Raw genomic sequence first — 17,613 nt, forward strand, 5'->3', positions numbered from 1 at the left:
CGCAGGCACAGGAAATGGAGCGGGTGTGCCCGAGGAGTTAGCAGGAATTCTCAGGAAGAGAGAGTGGCAACGTGAAGAGAGGGAGTGTCGTCAATGGTATACGAGGAGAAGGCGGCGCTCGACTTTATTTCTGTCCGTGTGCTTCACTGTGTCGGTGGAGCCCAATCACACGCAGGCTGCCCACACGGGAGGCCTCAGCGGACAAAGGCGCAAGAGCAATGACAGGAAAAGTATTTTGCGAAAGGACGCGGCCACTAGGAGGAGAACCGAAAACACGGCACAAACGACAGTGCATCCACACACACACACACACACACGCGCGCGCATGTATACCCACATTGAATCCCACAGGTCGAGTAGCCCCCATCGATGAGGCTACAGGAAGCGGGGGAGGAGAGCCACGTAGGCGGACACACCAGCCGATAAGCAGAGCGCTTGCCCCACTGCAAAGAGAAGCAGCAGGTCTAGGGGGAGTATGAGAGCCTTGCATCCATCCCCAGCCTTTGGAGCTCTGCCACCCCCCACCCCAACAATGTATTGCAGGTATGCCGGCATCGACATACAAGAGCGGCGGCAGTGGGACCTTCGCATGCACCACTCCCCCTTGCTAGCCACCAAGGCGTTCGTCGCAAAGACCCGGCGCTCCCTCTACAAGTCCTCGAGAGTCGCATACGCATCATGGCGGTAGTCGTGGAGAGTGGCCGCGCACACGTGCTCATCCAATGCGCACCCTTGATGCAGCATGACATTGTTGGGATACACCGCGAGCACCGTATCTGGACGGAGCCGGCGCTGGCACACGGGGCACACCATCCCTTCCTCAAGCACGACGGCACGTGAGGAAAGGCGAATGCAGCTTTCCTCACTCTGGAGTCTCTTCGCCTGTAAGATACTATTATACACAGCGGAAGCACGACACGCTGTCGTGTTGGCACGTAGCGCATGGAGCAGAAAACTGCTGACCTGTGCAAACGCCATTTCATCTGGAAGCATTGGCAGCACAGCAGCAGCGTCTATGCCGTCACACGTGTTCATGACCTCAAGGGCCTCCGTCACCCGCGGCGCGCCCGCAGTGGGTCTCAGCAGCGCCTCGAGCAGCGCTGTGAAGGCGTCGCTGCTGCCGTCAGCATACACGCTTCTAGCGTAGGCAGTTGCGTCAGCCAGGCATTCAGATTCATTCAGAAACATTGAAATGGCCGCTTGGTGGCTACCCTGACGCCGATGCACCACAGCCCGCTCAGGAAGGCACCTCGACCGTATGTCTGCTGCATTAAAGTAAGCCGCGGCCGACTCAAGATTCACGTGCGGCGATGTCAGCAGGAACTCGTGAAGGCGGTCGCGCAGCCGCTGACGCTTTTCCGTCTCCATGACAGTTTTGACGGGAGAGGCGAAGAGCAACTCACCGAGCCCTCTCCAATAGCGCTCGTATATGACAGGCTCTGTCACCCGCACACGCACGTCGGCGAGAAGCTGGAAAAGGTACTCGACGACAAGCAGTAGCCGTGGCGTCGTGCAGGGCGCCTCGGGGTAAGCCTGCAGCACCTGCAGTGCCACGCCGTAGTGGTGCACATTCTCTTCAGAGAAAAAGACGCGAACAGCACTCTCAGCGGGCACCACACCAAACACCCAGGAAGAGTGCTGCTCAAGCAGTCGATGAAACTGAGTCAGCGGCCGACGCCGAAAAAAGTTCAGCGCAGTCATCATTGCTGTCGCAATGGTACATGTCGCTGCTGTGTCCTCGGTCGAGAGGGGATGCGCAGATGGGCAGGACGTTAACCACTCCCATAGAGTGGACTGCGCAACATAGTCATCCCCTTTCGCTGCAGGAAATGGATGTCGCTGAAACAACTCTTGGAGCGCTCCAAGCTGGGGCTGCGGTATTTCAGTCCTCTCCTCACTCGTGCTAACGAGGTGGTGCAGCTGCGACACCGCCTCATCGTATTGACCATGGGCCTCCAGCAGCAGCGTGAGGGCCACCCACTGCCGGTGCTCGCGAAGGATAGCCGCTGCATCTGCTACGTCACAGGCGATCTCGCCACGCAGTAGTGCCATCAGCGCCTCCTCCCTCTTCAGTGCACAAAGTGACATCACGAGCGCCCTGTCCACCGCCCTGAGCTGCGATTGCACCGGCTCAGCAGACGCACTGCCGCTCAACAGCACCAATGTGGCACGCTGCGAGTGCAGGTAGTCAGCCAACGCTGGGAGAGCAGCCACCACGATGGTGGCAGGTGCCTCGGCAGGGAGCGCTGGGCAGCTCGATGGGGTTTCGTCAAGGCGCAGGAACCCCGGAAAGAGCTGGATTGCCACGCGGGGGTCAGACTCGATGGTGCTGAAATCGTGGAAACAGCCGGCGTAGTCCTGTTGGGCAATAAACTTGTCCAGCGCCCCGGCCATCACAATTCGCTGCAGTGTGGGCGGCGCTACTTCGTGAGGGCACAGGCGGCACAGAAGATCGGCAGCGGCGAACAGCTTTGCGGCAGCGAGGGCCTCTGCCTGAACAGCCACCGAGGTGCGCACGAGCAGGTGGAGGCGGTGGTCGGAATCTGCCAGGACGATGGGGGAGTACGACAACACATCCGGCGGTGCGGACCTTGAGGGCATGGCGCAGTCGTAGTCGATCCAGTGGCACTGCGACACTTTCACCACCTTCGGGAGGTCAATGGTCTGGCAGAGGCAGCTCCTCGGGTAAGCAGTGGCGTCCTCCAGCGTGGCTAGCATAGGAAGGCGAATCTGCAAGGCGTGGTGCGGCGCTGACGGATGGTGAGAGACGACATACGGGTGCTCGTAACGCACTTCTGCCGGTGGTGTCGCCCACAGTATACGCGAGTCGCCGGGCACCTCGCTGCCGTCGTACAGGAGCGTGCGTAAGCCCGCTCCATCGCTGGCAACGAGGACCTCCGGCACCGGTGCCATGGGCAGCACAAGCGGCGCTGCGCCAGACCGCGGTGTTGGATAGAGGACTGATGTCGAGGCGGTGGTGGTGTTGTAGAGCAAGTATTCCTTGCGCCCACCAAAGATGATGCTGCGCCCCATCCAGCTAAGAGTTTTGACCCCGTCCGGTAGCGCCACGGTCACTTTTAGCAGAAAATCGAGGTTGGTAGGCGAAGCCTCGTAGAGGGTGACGCGCTTTCGCTGCAGCACTGCCATGGAGATAATGCCCTTCTGCTGCTTCACGTGAAAGGCGATGGTGTCTTTGTGCCCTGTGATGGTCGTGACGGCTCGCAGCTGAAACCCGCTCGCAGAGTGAGATGTATCGTCATGGATGTGGTAGACAACAAGGACATCACCGACGAGGGCAAGCAGGCGACGCTTACCGACAACGGTGAGCTGCCGCACAGCGTGCCGCCGACTCTCCGTGATTTCCTGCAACAGCGTCAGTGGTGCGGCACTCTCTTTGCAGGCTTCTACACGGTACACAGCCACCTTGCTGTCACTAGTCCCCACAAACACGAGCGTGCGATACGTTGTGATGGACTCAATCTTGTGTGGGATGGGGTCTCCAAGGGAAACAAGCCGATATGCCTCTATCCGCAGCGCTGCGTGTCTCGCCTCCTCCGCCTGCATTCTGCCTCGCCCCAAGTCAAGAAATCGTGAGAGAGGAGGACAGGGAGGGGGAGCCTGTAAGATGTGTACGTGTTTTCCGCAGGCACCTGCCGCGTGCTCGGATTGGCCCCTTCAGCAGGGACGAAGGGAAAAACAGGAAAGTACCGACAGAGGAGCAGCCGTGGCAGCCGTCTCTATGCCATGGCGGTGGAGCTTCGCCAAGAGAAGAAATGGGCAAGGGAGCGCAGAAGGCAAAGATGTGGGTGAATTGTCGCTATACATGTAAGCCCAGCGCTTCTTCAACAGCCTAGCCGATAGCCCACATCTTCAGAAGTAAGAGAACGCCTCACCTCAGCAGCACACTACTGCAGCGGCGCTCATTATGTCACAACACACCAGCTGAATCAGCTTCTCCCCTCCCCCCGCCCGAATCGGACCGAAAGGAACGCAGCTTAGCCATCATTCTCGGGAGGGGACCGGAGGGGTGGGGTGCAAGGCGAATTTCATTCCCTTCTCAGATGTGTTTCGTAGCTTTCTTTTCCGGTGTTTTCTGGTGCACGAGTAGTGGCGGGGAGGTACAGCACGTGTAAGTAGCTCGCGGGCAGCCGCGGACGCCTCTTAGAAGCTGAAAGCAGCAACACAGTCACAAGTGGGACGAGCAAGCAGTGCGGCGCTCGTTCCTCACCACTGCTCGGATAGCGGATCCGCATCGTCCGTAACACTCAGGTAAGTGCCATCGAAGGACAGTAAGCTCGCTGGATAAGGGGCACCGCCGACGCCACCGATCTTGCGCAGGTGATGTTGCGTCACGGGGCCAGTGGTAGTAGTTGACTGTATCGTCATCTTCGCGTGCACAGCGCGGGTGAGTGTGGAGTAGCGCTCGAGGAAGGCACCAAACTCAGCCACGCAGTCCCGCATTGCTGCGTTGTGACGCTCACTGCAACCCTCGCTAAGCAAGCGAGGAATAGCGTCAACAAGCAGCTCGCATGCCTCGACATGGGTAAGGGGGACTCCGAGACCAACATCGACGACGTACGCGGCATGCAGCTGACACAAGAGTCCCGTAGTCGGGGCACTGTCGAAAACGTCTAGCTGCTCATATGTGAAGGTGAAGGTGAGGTAGCCGAGAGAGTCCTGCAGCCGCAAGGCGGCGACGCTGTCTGTTAAGAGACTCCACATTACATGGGCGTTGTCGACAAGAGTGACGGCCGTCGCAGACGGATGGTGTGCGGCAATACAAGACTCCACGAGTCGATACAGTTGCGACTGGGACACCGAAAACGGCACCGCAACCTCGAGATGTTGATAGGCGCTGTGGGCTACCACACTGCCATCCTTCTGCAAGACAAGCGGTATACGCACTACCTGCTGCACAAACACCGGCGCCGCGGAAGTCACCTCATTGAGCAGCAGGAGCGAGTTGCTGAGGTCATTGTAGCTGACCTCCGCATCGAGAGTCATGGCCTGCTGCCGCAATAACACGTTGTACCCCACCATAACGGGTGGCCCCGCCTCCGCGCTTGCCTCACTCTCAGGGGCCTCCTCAAGCTCATCCAGGAACGGCGGCCACCGATGCAGCAACGTCCCGAACGGGAGCAGCAGCGACGGAGGCCCACGCTGCAGCTTCGTGTAGAGAAACAGCAGCATCCATGGCGACGTCATAAAGCTGACCGTGCTGCCGTAGACACAGCTGAGCTCAACGTCAATGAGGGGTGCTGCCGAGACGGGTGACGTGATGACGTAAGCCCAGTAGTTGCGCCCCAGCACAGAGTAACGCGTCGTCGCCTCCAGCTCATTGAGCGACTCGATTTTGAGCAGATCGACCCCGACGGCCCCTTCAGGCCCTACCACCTCGCAAAGTGCATGAAGCAAACACCGCATACACACGACGCTGTTGATGTACCTCTTCGCCTCCCCGCCAAACCGCTCCATCTCTTTCCAGTCTATGCGATCCAGCAGCGCCAGAAAGGCGGGTACCATCTCGTAAGGCATCTTCCCTACCTCATATAGCATAACTGCCTGCTGCTTGAATGTCGGGTCGTGGCTGAGGTTTGTCATCATGAGAAAGCCCGTCAGTGTAACGTCGTAGAGGAGGGCAATACGCTTCGATGGGTGCGGATTGCTGACAGTGGGGAAGGGGTCACAAGCGCCAGCGGTGTCGCTGGGCTTGGTGAGGCCGCCCATCGAGTTCTGCAGTTGGTAGCGAGTGAATGCAATGATGCGGGCAGCCACTTCCTCTTGCCAGTGGGGGTGCACCCCGTCAAGCGTAGCGACATCCAGCCCCGGTGGCAACGAGGGGCACTTCCACTGCACGAGTCCCAACCGCAGAAGAAGATGCACTGCGCCGCAGACGTCCTCCTCGTGTATCATCAGGAGCTGGGCCAACAGGCTAAGTGATGTGCGATCATCTATGGTGGAAAGCACGCGGTACAGCAGCAGCTCCTGGGGATCATCAGAGGTGCGGTTCATCACGAAGTTTCCACCCGGTGTCGGCACTACAACATACGTGTCTGGCGAGACGTCAAAGCTCGCAAACACCAGGCCGCGCTGGTACAGCCGCCGCAGCGCCTCCTTTGGCAGCTCGTACGTGTAGATGATGTCCTTTGCAAAGATAGACTGCGGTACCTGTAAGGTGGCCAGCATCTCAGGCCGGACAAAGGCGGTCCCTTTGCTGACCATCATGCGATACAGCGCCACATCCTCCGGTGAGAGCCCCTGAAAACGCTTCTTGAGCACATCTGCCGCGTAGTCGATCGTTCCAAGAACCCAGAAAGGATCAATCGTGACAGATGGCACGAGTTCCCTGGGCAAGCACTCGTTGACGTACGTGCGGCTGACGTGCCAGCGCAGTGTACTGCGCACCTCTTTTGTGAGCCGCAAGTACTGATTTCGCCCGATGCCGAGGAGATTCAGTGCATCAATGGCGGTGAAGTTGGGCAGGCGGTGGTAGCTCTGCTCCTGCTTGAGCAGCTCAGCAAAGACGCCGGTGTAGTAGGAGAGCGGCGTCTCCTTCGTGTAAAGGACGATACTCTTCTGGTGCACGTACGGGTACAGCTGGAGCTGCTCCGCTGCGTACCGCACCATCTCTTGATAGTAAGCCTCCTCCCTCACCGCTCTCCGCACAAATTCGGGCAGTCGATAGTATGCGTGGCCACGCAGGATGGCGTAATGAATCGTCTTGGTTTGGTAGTCATAGGGAGTCATGCGCTGCTGCAGCGACGCGGGGAGAAGATTGTACGGAACACGGCTCAGCAACGCCTGCTGCAGGTCCGCTCCATCCACGGAGGACGCCATAGAAAAAGGCGCGCTGAAAGGCAAGTCTACCTGACACGACGCTTGGAAGTAATTGAAGGGGGTGTACGGCGCAGCCCAGTGGAGGGGGTAGGAAAACACAAACGTAACAAGGACAGCAACACCCCAGCATGCCTCGCCAGTGCTCTCACCCTCTTGTCTGGCAGTGCTAGCGCCCCCCTTTTCTGTGTGCACTCCCTCTCTCTCTCTCTCTTTGTTCTCTCGATGGCCCTCACACTGCGCAAAGAGACCGGAGGCAAACAGGCGGGAAGAAGCGCACAAGCGGCCGGAGTCCCCAGCTAGAGGCCCCTAGAGGACAACAGAATGTGCGTGTGAGCGCATGCAGGGGTGGGGAAAAGAGAGAGCGGGGGAGGAGGGGAGGGCGGAAGGATCGGCAGAAGGATGGGACATGCAGATGATACGTGGAGTACTTCGACAACGATGAGAAATGCCCGTTTGCGACGATTGCTGAAAAGGATCAGCAGTGCGTGGAACACCGACAGTATGGGTCTAACAGATGAGCGGCAGTGGGGAACTTTCACTGGCAGCCGGCTTTCGCGCCCCTCTGTACGTGAAGTCATCGTCATTGCATCCACCTTCCGGAGAGAAGTCACTCCTACTCCGAGTTGAACAACGGCACTCGCCGCAGCAGCCGTAGTCTACCGACAACTGCCGAAGTTGGGGAAGGCAAACCGGAAAGGATAACACAGGGATTGGAAAGACGGAAGTCGCCAGAGACTGCTCCACACTTCAGTGTACCACACGCCCGGCATCGATAAGCAGACAGCTTGACCTTCTCTTCTCTGCCCTGTCCCTCTATCGCTCAATCAAATACATATCACGAGACGGAGAACGGAAAGAGCATCTCCTCATGGGCAGGAGTGGAGCGAAGTCCCTCCCTCGTTCTGCGCTCACTGCGAAGATGTGTGGATCAGCTGCGCTAGCGTGACCCATTGCGAGATGGTGGCAGCAGCCGTCGGTGCCTTATCGTGTTCCCATACCACATAGCGTGACGCACATGCTTGAATGGAAACCTGATCGGGCGTCTCGATTTCGTCTGCCTCGGCGGTCGGGGTGATGAACGTGGAAAGCGACGCAGAGGTGGGGGATGGCGGGGAGAACGTTTTGTTTGTGGTGACTGTCGTCATGGCAATGGCGTAGCCCTCGGGCAGTTGCACCTCCTCTCCCAGCAGTGCCCGACCCCGCAATGTTGCACGCCAAAGGCCATCATTGGAGCTGCGCACCATTGTAGAAGTGAAGTTTTCACGCACATCAGTCGTCCCATCAAAGTCTGTTTGAAGGGGAAGTGAGTGGAACAAAAATTCCTCCGGCGCTGCACCGCCACCTTTGGGCGACTGAGCCGTGGACAGAGACTCAGACATGCAAGCAAGCCGCAGGCACGAGGACTGCGCAGGGAAGACTTAGACGGTGGGGGGGGGGGGGGGGGGGTCGGAATACTACGAGGCGGACGGCAGCCAGGTCACATCCTTCTTGTACTCTACAGATGTGGAGTAAGTTGTATTCGACGACACCAACCGCGGGAGTCCAGCGCAGTAGTTCTCAACGCATACACGCGAATACAGCAGCGAGTACTCGGGTGCAGGAATGAAAGAAGAGCGTGCGAGGGGGAGGGGGGAGAAGATGAGCGCAGTGGCCATATAGGGCTGAGGAGCCGCGAAGAAAAACGTGGGGAGGGAGGAGGGGGGGGGGGGTAAACGTCACCCGAACTGCAGAAAAACTGCAGCGCCTCATGAGGGAAGCGGGAGAGCCTCCGAGCATACCCACGACACGCATAGCGATTGACAGGCCAGTTGCAGACATGCCGCAGGGGGACGCTTTCTTGAGACTGTCGCGAACGCTTCAGTTGATCGCCTCTCCCGCCTCAGTGCTGTGGACTCAACTGTTTTGTCAAACTTATCGGTGGTTAGTAAGAAGAGCGTCGCGATGAGACCGCAGCCTCCCTGAGGCGGAAACGAGTGCGCGCCACTCCGAGGCCGGACCCGGTGCCGTTGGACAGGCCACGGAGGGGGTGGGGAAGAGGAGGGCGGGCACTCGTCAAAAGCACAACGTGAGAGAGAGAAAGAGAGGGGGGGCAGCGGGGGGGAGTTGTTGTGAGAGCCACACAGTGGCCCCGACACCGTAGACTCACAGGCGACACAGTGAAAGGAGAATGCGCGCATGCACACGTAGAGGCGCACAGTCCCTTGCCAGCCGCAAAGGAGACCCTTTGCATGTGCATCACCAACAAGACCATCAGCGCTACACCGCCGCTTTCCTCCGCAAAGCCATCCTGTACCCCATTACGCAGGGTTAACACCGCCACTTATGAGCAGCAGGGCTCAGCTACCCGCTTCAAATGGGTCCCTCGGCGTCGTACATCAGTGCCAAGCGCGAGAGATGCGGGAGCAGCGCAGCAGAGCAGTCAGTCATCTTTGCATCCAACGCCTGTGCACACTCCAGTGCGTTCTGAATTTTCATCTGCTTCACTGGCAGGGCCCCGGGCAGGATGCACTCCCACATAAGAAGTTCGTCCAGGCAACTACATAGGCACTCCCGCGTCTGGCCTAGCACCGCGTGCACAAAGCTGAGGCAGTTGCGCACCTCATGGCAGAGATAGTGAAAAGGGAATAGGTGCTTTAACAAGTCACTCAGCAGCTTTCTCAACTTGTCGGCGTCCTCCTGCGACACATCACCCACCATACGGGAGCGGATCGTCGCACAGGCAGTCTGCACAATCGGGTGAAAGTGCGTTGTAGCGCCTCGCCGTGCTGCAGGCAGCTCCATACTGAGAGCCAGCTCAAAGGGGTCCTTGTCACACCTCTGGCACCGCGGGCAGTGGCACACAAAGTAGTAACCCTCGCTGAGGCGCTCGCGGCGCAGACGGGTTGGCCAGTACAGCTGCGGGATGTAGGCGATGCTCAGCTCCTCGCCGACATAAATGATGCGCGTGGTGACGATGGCGTGTCGCACCGTGTCAATCGCACAGTTTGGCATACAGGAGTGGTTAAAGAACGATGCAATGGTGTTGCCAACGTGCAGCGCCTGCGCCACGCCGAGCCCGCTCGGGTCTGTCACCTCCAGCGCGTTGCAGCGCAGTACGCCAATAATTATGTACAGCGTGGTGGTCTCCTCTTCCCCTTTGAACAGGTCGCACATGAGAGGACCGACCGGGTGCAGCGACTGAATCACCTCATCGACGTGGGAGGTGAGTTTGAGGACGTTTTCGTGGCCCTGGCGCTTCGCCTTCATCCCAGCCAGAGTTGTGATGCAGTGGTACGCTAGCTCGAAGAACTGTTCCGGTGCGTCAAGCCTGCGGGATTCGATGCTCTCCATCATATCTGACAGCCGCGTCATCCGCGAACACTCGAACTTCTCGTGCTGCTCCCGGTGTGCTTCGGCGCATGCAGGAGAGCAATAGGCCACCATGTTGCACGTGGTGCACCTCAGAAGCTTCTTCTCATTCTTTGCTTGCTCCCTGCCATTAGCCTTGTCGGCCTCCTCGTGGCCATCGTCCTCATTCGGCTCCTCTGTCCCAGCTTCAGCGTCGCCGGATCCGATGGGCTTGCTGCACTCCACGCAGCAGCCTTGTCCGGCGAAATCCTCGAAGGCGCCAACTGAGAAAGGGGTGAGGAGGCTCACTACTTCGATAAGGGGGGGCAGGGTGCGGATTGCCTCCACGCCAACCCCGTGCCGCCCGCGAACCAGCCGCACGCCGGGCTCCGGCGACTGCGCAAATGCCTCCGTCGCGCTCACGCGCTCTGCGATGAGGCGAGTGAGCGCCTCGTCGATGTCCTCGCGCGTGCTGGGCTCCAGTGTCGGGAGCTCATAGATGGCGCGGCAGAGATGCACGAGCGCCGCCGCACCGGCACTGCCACAGCCGGTGCTTACGGTGTCTAGGGAGGGGTCTACCAGAGCACAGCGACCGTAGAAAGCATTAGCTTTCGCTAAAATCGGGTTGAACGCAAGCACCCGCGTTGCCATAGCTGCACACTGCTCCGTCTCGCCCATCTTAAAGAAGCACGTAAGCGCGTTGCCAGCGCTCTTGGTGAACTCGTCCAGAGTGCACGCAGCGTCTTTACCGTGTCGCTGCTCGTAGAGCTGCACAGCTCGCGTGTAGTACTCGGCTGCCTCAGCAGGGTTGTCCGTGAAGCACGCATTACCCTTGAGGCGGAGCTGCTCCATCGTTTCCCCTTGCGTGAAGGCGGACGACGGTGCAGCAGGCATGGCTAGCGAAGAAGAGCTAAAACACAAAGATGGAGCACCGCGTGCGTTACTCCGCAAGAGGCGACATGTCCATGCGTGCAGTGAGCGGGGAATACCGCGATGAGATGTTGCGAGAAGAGATTACATAGCAAGGCGAGGAAGGTGAAGGGAGGTACATTACACACCGTCGGGTGAGCAGAGAGATGCGCTGGCAAGCCTCACGACACTTTTCATAAAGGAACTCGCAGGAGGCGCATCGCAGTGGCTCTGAGAGCACACGCGCTTGTTGGTTTCCCGGCGTTGTCGTCTTTCACATGCCCATGGCACCGCTTGATGTAAATTTTCACAGCAGTGCGTGAGAGTAATACGCGCACCTCTCCCATATACATCCACGTGCACAGACAACCGCAACGCTTTGACACGACTTCGCTATGGTAGATTAACCCTTGCCGCCTGCCGCTGCCGCCCGCTTGGAGCGCCGTCGTCGCATCACAGCAACGTTGCGACTGAAGCGAAGATGCTCAAGCATGTCAGCCCCGATGGCCGCAGTTAGTGCTTCTCTGGTGGGGTGTGAGAGCAACTCATCCACCTCGCAATCGCCACGCTCGAGTGGCAGTCGAGTGCGCACCGACGGGTGCATCAACGGGACTGTGAAGAAGGGCGCGCCTCCACTCGGCGGATGCTCCATGAACTCGGTGGAAGGGACACACCAGGGGAGGTAGTCGTAATGGAGGCAGTTCATCTCCTCCCGCGCCTCGATGGCGTGAAGGGCCCCAATGTGCAGCGCAAGAAAGGAAATCCGGGGGTCTGTGTTCAGCAGCGCCTCCATGTACGGCGCTGACAAGCATGGGGGCATCTCCTCCCCGCTCCTCAAGACGCCCGCTGCCCCCGCAGGCACGTCACAGCTGTGCGGTTCTGTGAGGAAAGGTTCCGTCATGTCAACGTCAGCGATCTCAATGGGGTCAACATCTCTATCGTCATCCGCGCTTTGCGCCACCAAATCAGGAAGAGGTGCAGACGGAGGCGCCACAACACGTGTTGGGTCCTCGTGCGCCTCTTTCTTTCCTGACAGCCTCTCCATCAGGCACAGCGCTCCTATCGAGCGAGTGGTGGCCAGTCAATAGGCGACGCGCGCGCACACACACACGCTAACGTGCGAAAGAGTGAGGAGGCGACAAAACGTCGGGCTATGAAAGAGGGCAGAGGGCAATGCGACGCCTGCGCGGTAAGGCACAGTGTGGAGGGAGCCCACGAAAGAGTCCTACGTATCACGCCGCTGCCATAGGATCAGCTCACGCTTCAGTGATGAGCTCGTCTCCCTCAATCACCTGTCTCGTATGAGTCCAGCGGCTGTCTCCGCTGAAGACGGCACAGAATGAAAGAGAGAGAGAGGCGGATGCGGGGTGTGGAAGGGCCACACGTGCTGGGCTCGACACTCGCTGTTGTGCGGTGCTCACTTCTCCGACGAGGAAAGTGACGGTGGAAAAGAAAGGGCAGCAGAGGAGCAGGAGGGAAGAGAGAAGTCCGCCGTCATTGGGTAGGTCCTGGACGAGCGCTGATGCAGTCATGACAGTCACATGCATGGAATTAAGCCAAACAAGGTGCCGATGTGTGTCTGCAACAACCATGCGCGGAACACCGCAGTAAAGGTTTCCATCGTCGTTGCTAAGCTTCTATGCTCACCTCTGGCGCAGCGTGCCTTGTCTTTCCCCTCTCTGCCGCTCGGCGGCTGGGCTCAGTCGAGTTGAATCACACCCGCTCACATCGCAGCTCTAAGGTGTGGGGCGAGGCGATGTGGGCACAGAGTGGGGCAGAGAAATGGAAAAACAATACGCGCAGACCACTAAGGTGGGTGGGGGGGGGGGGGCCACAGACAAGGAGGAAGGCGCGACGAGCGGGCCCGAAAAGAGAGATAGACGGCTTGAATGCAGGTAAGCGCAGACTCCACAGCGGGTAATGTACGTAATACTCACTGGCATCCGCGTCAGACAGCGTCTTGAACGCTGGACTCGTTCTGTAACCGAAGCTGCTCGTTCCATGCGTAGAGCTCCCGTCGCCGACGATCCTTTATTGCACGCTTGGTCAGCTCAGCCGACAAAGTCCCGGTCGGCGATTTGGTGCGAGGTGAGGCACCGGAGTTGCTTGCACCGGTGGCAGTCATGGTAGGTGTAACAAATCGGAGGCGATCCGAGGAGTTGCTCACGCGGTGTGGTGTGCCTCTGGGGCTGGCGCGCGGTGAACGGGTGGGATTAGGAGAGTAAGAGACTGCTGTACAGGCATCGCAGCCTGATAAGGTCGTTCCTGTGCCCCCGTCGCCACCAATCGCACCCTCTCTTGGGAGTGGTGGACGCATAGGCGCGCCGTGAGTCCCCACAGAACGCGCCGATACGCGCTGCGATTGTATGGAGGTCTTCACAGTACGCGCTGGCGATGGCAAGACGGTACGCGGTGGGTGCTTCTCTGGCGTGTGGGCAACGTGCAGCGCCCCTGAGACGGCGTGTCTCGATGTCATAAATTCCGCTCTCCATGTATGCCCAGCGACAGGGTCGTGGGGCAGTGGCGGGGTGCTGGGCAAATGTGCCTTGAGTGGTGCAGGTACGTCACCGTCGCTTTCCATACCCTGCGACGCTGGCTCCGCGCTGCTCTGGCAGTGATGTGCGCCGTCATCTGCAATGAGAGCCGACGTGTGAATGGATCGCCGCTCGTCGATAAATGACTTGGGGTTCGTCGTAGAAGAGCATCCGGAGAAGTCCATGGCGCTACCGGCAGGCAACCAAACCAGACAGCTGCCCCTTCGCGGTGTAGCAGCGGTGTCCGTCGTTGTGGAGCAGTGCAAGCTGTCGGTGATACTCGTCACTGATGGAATAAGTCGACCGTGCATGGCGATCGATGGCATGTGTGGGCTCCTCGTAGAAGCGGCGAGGGTTGAAGGCTCGCGCATCGCTGTGAAGCGACTCAGCGGCTGCGACGCGGAGAGAGACCCAAGTGTGCGCTCCTCGTCATCCTCACCTGAGGCAGTCGTGAAGTGAGCCCCAAGAAGCGGTACCGAGTCTGCCAGAGAAGCGGACGCCATGGCGGTCGGTGCAGCATCAGACGAAGTTGACAGGGATGTGCGCGTCGTCTTCTGCGTCGGTGGGAACGTGCACGAGACGGTTCTGCTTTCCTGGCCGCTCATTGATGGGCCATCGGTGCCTGCAACCGTCGGCGCCGACGGCGTCGCCTCTGGAAAGGTGAAAAGCAGCGACGTGGACAGGGCTGATCTCTGAGAGGCCCCAAGTGGGCGTCGCGGCGCGTGGTCGGTTGTCAGACCGGCGACTTCAATTCCGAAGCTGGCTGGTGTGACCCCCGAGGAGGACGGCAGTTCGACAAGCTGAGCAGAGGTGATAGCAGGTGGTCGCGCAGAGGCCACTCCACCACTGAATCTGCGCATTAGCAGACGCCGCGGAGTCGCGGCGTCTGCAGAGTGGCTTCCCGGCTGTCCTTCCGAGATGTGTTCCCTGCGAAGGCGCGTTTCACGGCTGCTCAGCAGACGGCTGGTTTGCGGTGCAATCCTCGCGGCAGCCCTGGCCTTGCCCACCGACATCATAGTACGCCTCTGCGCGACTGGCCTACTGCGTGGGCAAGGCTGCACAGAAACCACACTAATACCGAGCCCGGTCGCCGGTGGGAACGAAGGCGGTGAGGGTGCGGTGTCGAACGGGCTGCTACGACTGCGCAGACGCCGTGACGGTGGTGGTGGTGTCTCAAAGTCCCCTGAAAGAGACCCATGAGGTACCACCGCAGGGATACCGCGGCGGCCCACAGGCGATCGAGACGGCGGGCCGTCGCGCTGCCGTGACGAGGGTTGTCTCATCAAAGGAGGCGATCGGTTTTTATACCCGTATGTGCGTGTGTGTAGGAGCACGCGCCAGTGCAGCCTGTATGAAGGCAAAGTGAGTCTACCACGGCTGCAGAGAGGAGGAGGAAGTCAGATGGACGGAGGCAGCCGGCGGAGCTTCAGGTATACACAGGCAATGGCGAGTAATGAGACAAAAAGATCACGCGGAACGAAGCAGCGGCATGTGCCGACTTCGGCCATGGAGCTCACTCGTGTACACCACGGAGGGCCAGCCTGCTGTTCCGCAGTGATGTCTTATTGCCTCCACATCCAGCGAATGTGAACTTAGTTGCCTGGGCACACATTAACCAGCGACGCGTGGGGGGGAAAGTGGAGATGCGTGTCGGTCCTCCCTCCTATTGTCCACTCACATACACACGCACATGTGCAAAGTGCCTCTGTGCTGGAAATGCTTGTGTATACCACTCGGTGATGTCTACCCCCATGTGAGGGCTGGCTCACCACTGGGCCGCTGATATACCAGTATGATCAATCAAAGATTATCTGCCATCATGGCTTACGTGGAAGGGGCTGAGAGGGCAGGTGCGCAAGACTCATCCATGCATGCCGAGAAAAACGTAGAGCCTGGACGAGTAAAACAACCTCACAAGCCGAATTCACATCCCTGTACCCTATCGCCGACATGCGTACACTGTCACGCAGGTTCGCCTCATAAGAATTCACGATGAGGCTTGCGACACGCTACCGTCTTCTCGCTGTGTCTCTGACAGACAGAAGTGCAGAAGCGACACGTGCGCCCCCCTCTCTCTCTCTGTTCCCCAAACCTCAGCGGAGGCCGTTTGAGAGATTAACTTTTTCTTAGCTGGTCGTTTGCCCCGTCTCCCGAAACCGATGCCCGCGCACATGCACGGGCAGAGCGCGAATCCCACGCAGGCGGGGTGACCAACATTTAACGCGCGGTGTTTCGCATCCGCATCACTTTACGCGAAGCAAGCGAAAACGAAGGCAGAACGAGGAGTGGTGGCTGATAAAGGTCAAGGATGGCCCGGCAGGGTCGTTAACACACACGCACACGTACGTAAAAGAGCGAACGCCCTCACGTCCAGGCACGCCACTCACTGCGGTGTACGCGCTGTGCGCTGCCCCTCCCTCCTCCTCTGCCTCACTCCCCGCTGTCCTCATCACCCCTCTCTAGTGTCGTCACGTCGCTGGCATCATCACCGGAGGCGGAAGTCTTGGTCGTAGTGGCACGCCTGCAGCTCCCCATCGAAGTCGATGTGCAAGGAAATATCGAGGTCCCGCGGGTTTCCAGGATTTGGCGCACATTTCATCGTGAAGTTTGCCTTCTCGCCACGCTTCATGATCAGTGGGTGGAACATGTAGAGCACTGTCTGCCGCCAGTGCGTAGGCGGGACCATTGGCGACGTGTTCAGCACCACGGGGTCATGCCCTGCGTAGAATGGGGTGTCGAAGTGGACCGAGATGGCGTGTACGAAGTCACCCTGCTTCGCCTCCAGCGTAAAGGTACTCGTGAAGGACAACTCTGCCTCAGTCACCCTGTTGATGTCAAAGGAAAAGAAGGGAACGATGTCGGTGATGATCTGCTCCGGGTTAACAGTGTCGATGAGCGGCTCAATGTAGCTGAGGCGCTTAAAGTAGGAGAAATCGAGCCCGTTCACGCTGTTCCAGATATTGAACTTCTGCTCCACGTACTGCGGGTCCGTGATGCCACATGCGTACATGTTGGCGCTGCTAGGCAGAATCTTCACATCCGACGCGCCCCAGCGGTCACGCGCGTAGAGGACTGTGTTCAACATGGACTCGTACAGGAGGAAATAGCCCATCCACTCACTAATGATGATGTCCACCTTCTCATCTAGGTCTAACTCCTCTACCTTGCCTTGGATGATGGTTATGATGTCGCTGAAGCCGTTGTCCTGTACAATCTGGCGTGCCTGCACCGCCACGTTGCTGCAGTCGATGCCGATCACCTTGCGGGCACCAGCGCGGGCAGCAAACATCGAGAGAATGCCAGTACCACAGCCAACATCAAGGACGACCTTGTCCTTGAACATGTATGCATTACGCCAGATCGCATCACGATAGGTCGTCGTGCGGTGATAATCCTTCAACATCTCCATGTGAATACCGTAGTGGCTGTAGGAGTCGAAGTAGTAATCCTTGTTCGCTGTTGTCTTCGTCGTCACGGCCCCCTCAGCCGCGGCTTTCTCGCACTGCGTTGGCGAGGACATATGAAATGCACGCGATGCTCGGGGCTTATTGGTGACAAGTAAACAGCAGCGGTGAAAGAAGTTCGATGTGCGCATGCGATAGATGCACGATGCTGGGCCAGTCCCGTACAAGAGCTCCAGAGGGCGTCAAGCAAGGGAGAGTGGTGAAGGGACGCATGAGCCCATTGCGATGGTAGAAGCAAAGATGAAGGCGCAGTCGGACGAGTCCCACATACCCACGCGCACAACAGTGATTTAAAGTCGCACGGCAATTTGGGGGGGGGGGAGAGAGAGAAGCCAAAGCGGCCGTAGAACGGTGACCGAGAGTAAATCGTGGCTACCCCCCGCCCCCCAGCGGCGCATCTGCCACGCTGTCGTGCGTGCGTAAATAAGACTGTGAGCTGCACTGGGGGGCGGATCTCATGAGGCCATAACTCGCGCTCCACGTTGGAAATGACAGACCTCGTCGATGGAGCTCAATAGCCGCTTTCACTGGAAGAGAGAGCC

The 17,613-nt window shown here is 58.9% G+C and overlaps 7 protein-coding genes across 7 annotated transcripts; all 7 read right to left on the reverse strand.

The window, feature by feature from the left end:
• Window positions 1-648: 648 nt before the first annotated feature.
• Window positions 649-3,564, reverse strand: LBRM_20_6010 (conserved hypothetical protein; the record flags this gene model as incomplete). The annotated part of the gene is made up of 1 exon (XM_003723101.1): window positions 649-3,564. The coding sequence occupies one exon, from the start codon at window positions 3,562-3,564 to the stop codon at window positions 649-651; it is 2,916 nt and encodes a 971-aa protein (XP_003723149.1).
• A 660-nt stretch (window positions 3,565-4,224) lies between these two features.
• Window positions 4,225-6,837, reverse strand: LBRM_20_6020 (conserved hypothetical protein; the record flags this gene model as incomplete). The annotated part of the gene is made up of 1 exon (XM_003723102.1): window positions 4,225-6,837. One exon carries the CDS (start codon window positions 6,835-6,837, stop codon window positions 4,225-4,227), a length of 2,613 nt encoding a protein of 870 aa, XP_003723150.1.
• Window positions 6,838-7,745: 908 nt separating this feature from the next.
• On the reverse strand, window positions 7,746-8,081 carry LBRM_20_6021 (conserved hypothetical protein; the record flags this gene model as incomplete). Its single annotated transcript, XM_003723103.1, has 1 exon — window positions 7,746-8,081. The coding sequence occupies one exon, from the start codon at window positions 8,079-8,081 to the stop codon at window positions 7,746-7,748; it is 336 nt and encodes a 111-aa protein (XP_003723151.1).
• Window positions 8,082-9,186: 1,105 nt separating this feature from the next.
• Window positions 9,187-11,058, reverse strand: LBRM_20_6030 (conserved hypothetical protein; the record flags this gene model as incomplete). The annotated part of the gene is made up of 1 exon (XM_003723104.1): window positions 9,187-11,058. The coding sequence occupies one exon, from the start codon at window positions 11,056-11,058 to the stop codon at window positions 9,187-9,189; it is 1,872 nt and encodes a 623-aa protein (XP_003723152.1).
• A 418-nt stretch (window positions 11,059-11,476) lies between these two features.
• Window positions 11,477-12,118, reverse strand: LBRM_20_6040 (conserved hypothetical protein; the record flags this gene model as incomplete). Its single annotated transcript, XM_003723105.1, has 1 exon — window positions 11,477-12,118. The coding sequence occupies one exon, from the start codon at window positions 12,116-12,118 to the stop codon at window positions 11,477-11,479; it is 642 nt and encodes a 213-aa protein (XP_003723153.1).
• A 903-nt stretch (window positions 12,119-13,021) lies between these two features.
• LBRM_20_6050 (conserved hypothetical protein) lies at window positions 13,022-14,890 on the reverse strand (the record flags this gene model as incomplete). Its single annotated transcript, XM_003723106.1, has 1 exon — window positions 13,022-14,890. The coding sequence occupies one exon, from the start codon at window positions 14,888-14,890 to the stop codon at window positions 13,022-13,024; it is 1,869 nt and encodes a 622-aa protein (XP_003723154.1).
• A 1,202-nt stretch (window positions 14,891-16,092) lies between these two features.
• Window positions 16,093-17,202, reverse strand: LBRM_20_6060 (arginine N-methyltransferase-like protein; the record flags this gene model as incomplete). The annotated part of the gene is made up of 1 exon (XM_003723107.1): window positions 16,093-17,202. One exon carries the CDS (start codon window positions 17,200-17,202, stop codon window positions 16,093-16,095), a length of 1,110 nt encoding a protein of 369 aa, XP_003723155.1.
• Window positions 17,203-17,613: the final 411 nt, after the last annotated feature.

Source organism: Leishmania braziliensis, assembly GCF_000002845.2.
Source record: "Leishmania braziliensis MHOM/BR/75/M2904 contig, possible fusion of chromosomes 20 and 34".
Classification (NCBI taxonomy): domain Eukaryota; phylum Euglenozoa; class Kinetoplastea; order Trypanosomatida; family Trypanosomatidae; genus Leishmania; species Leishmania braziliensis.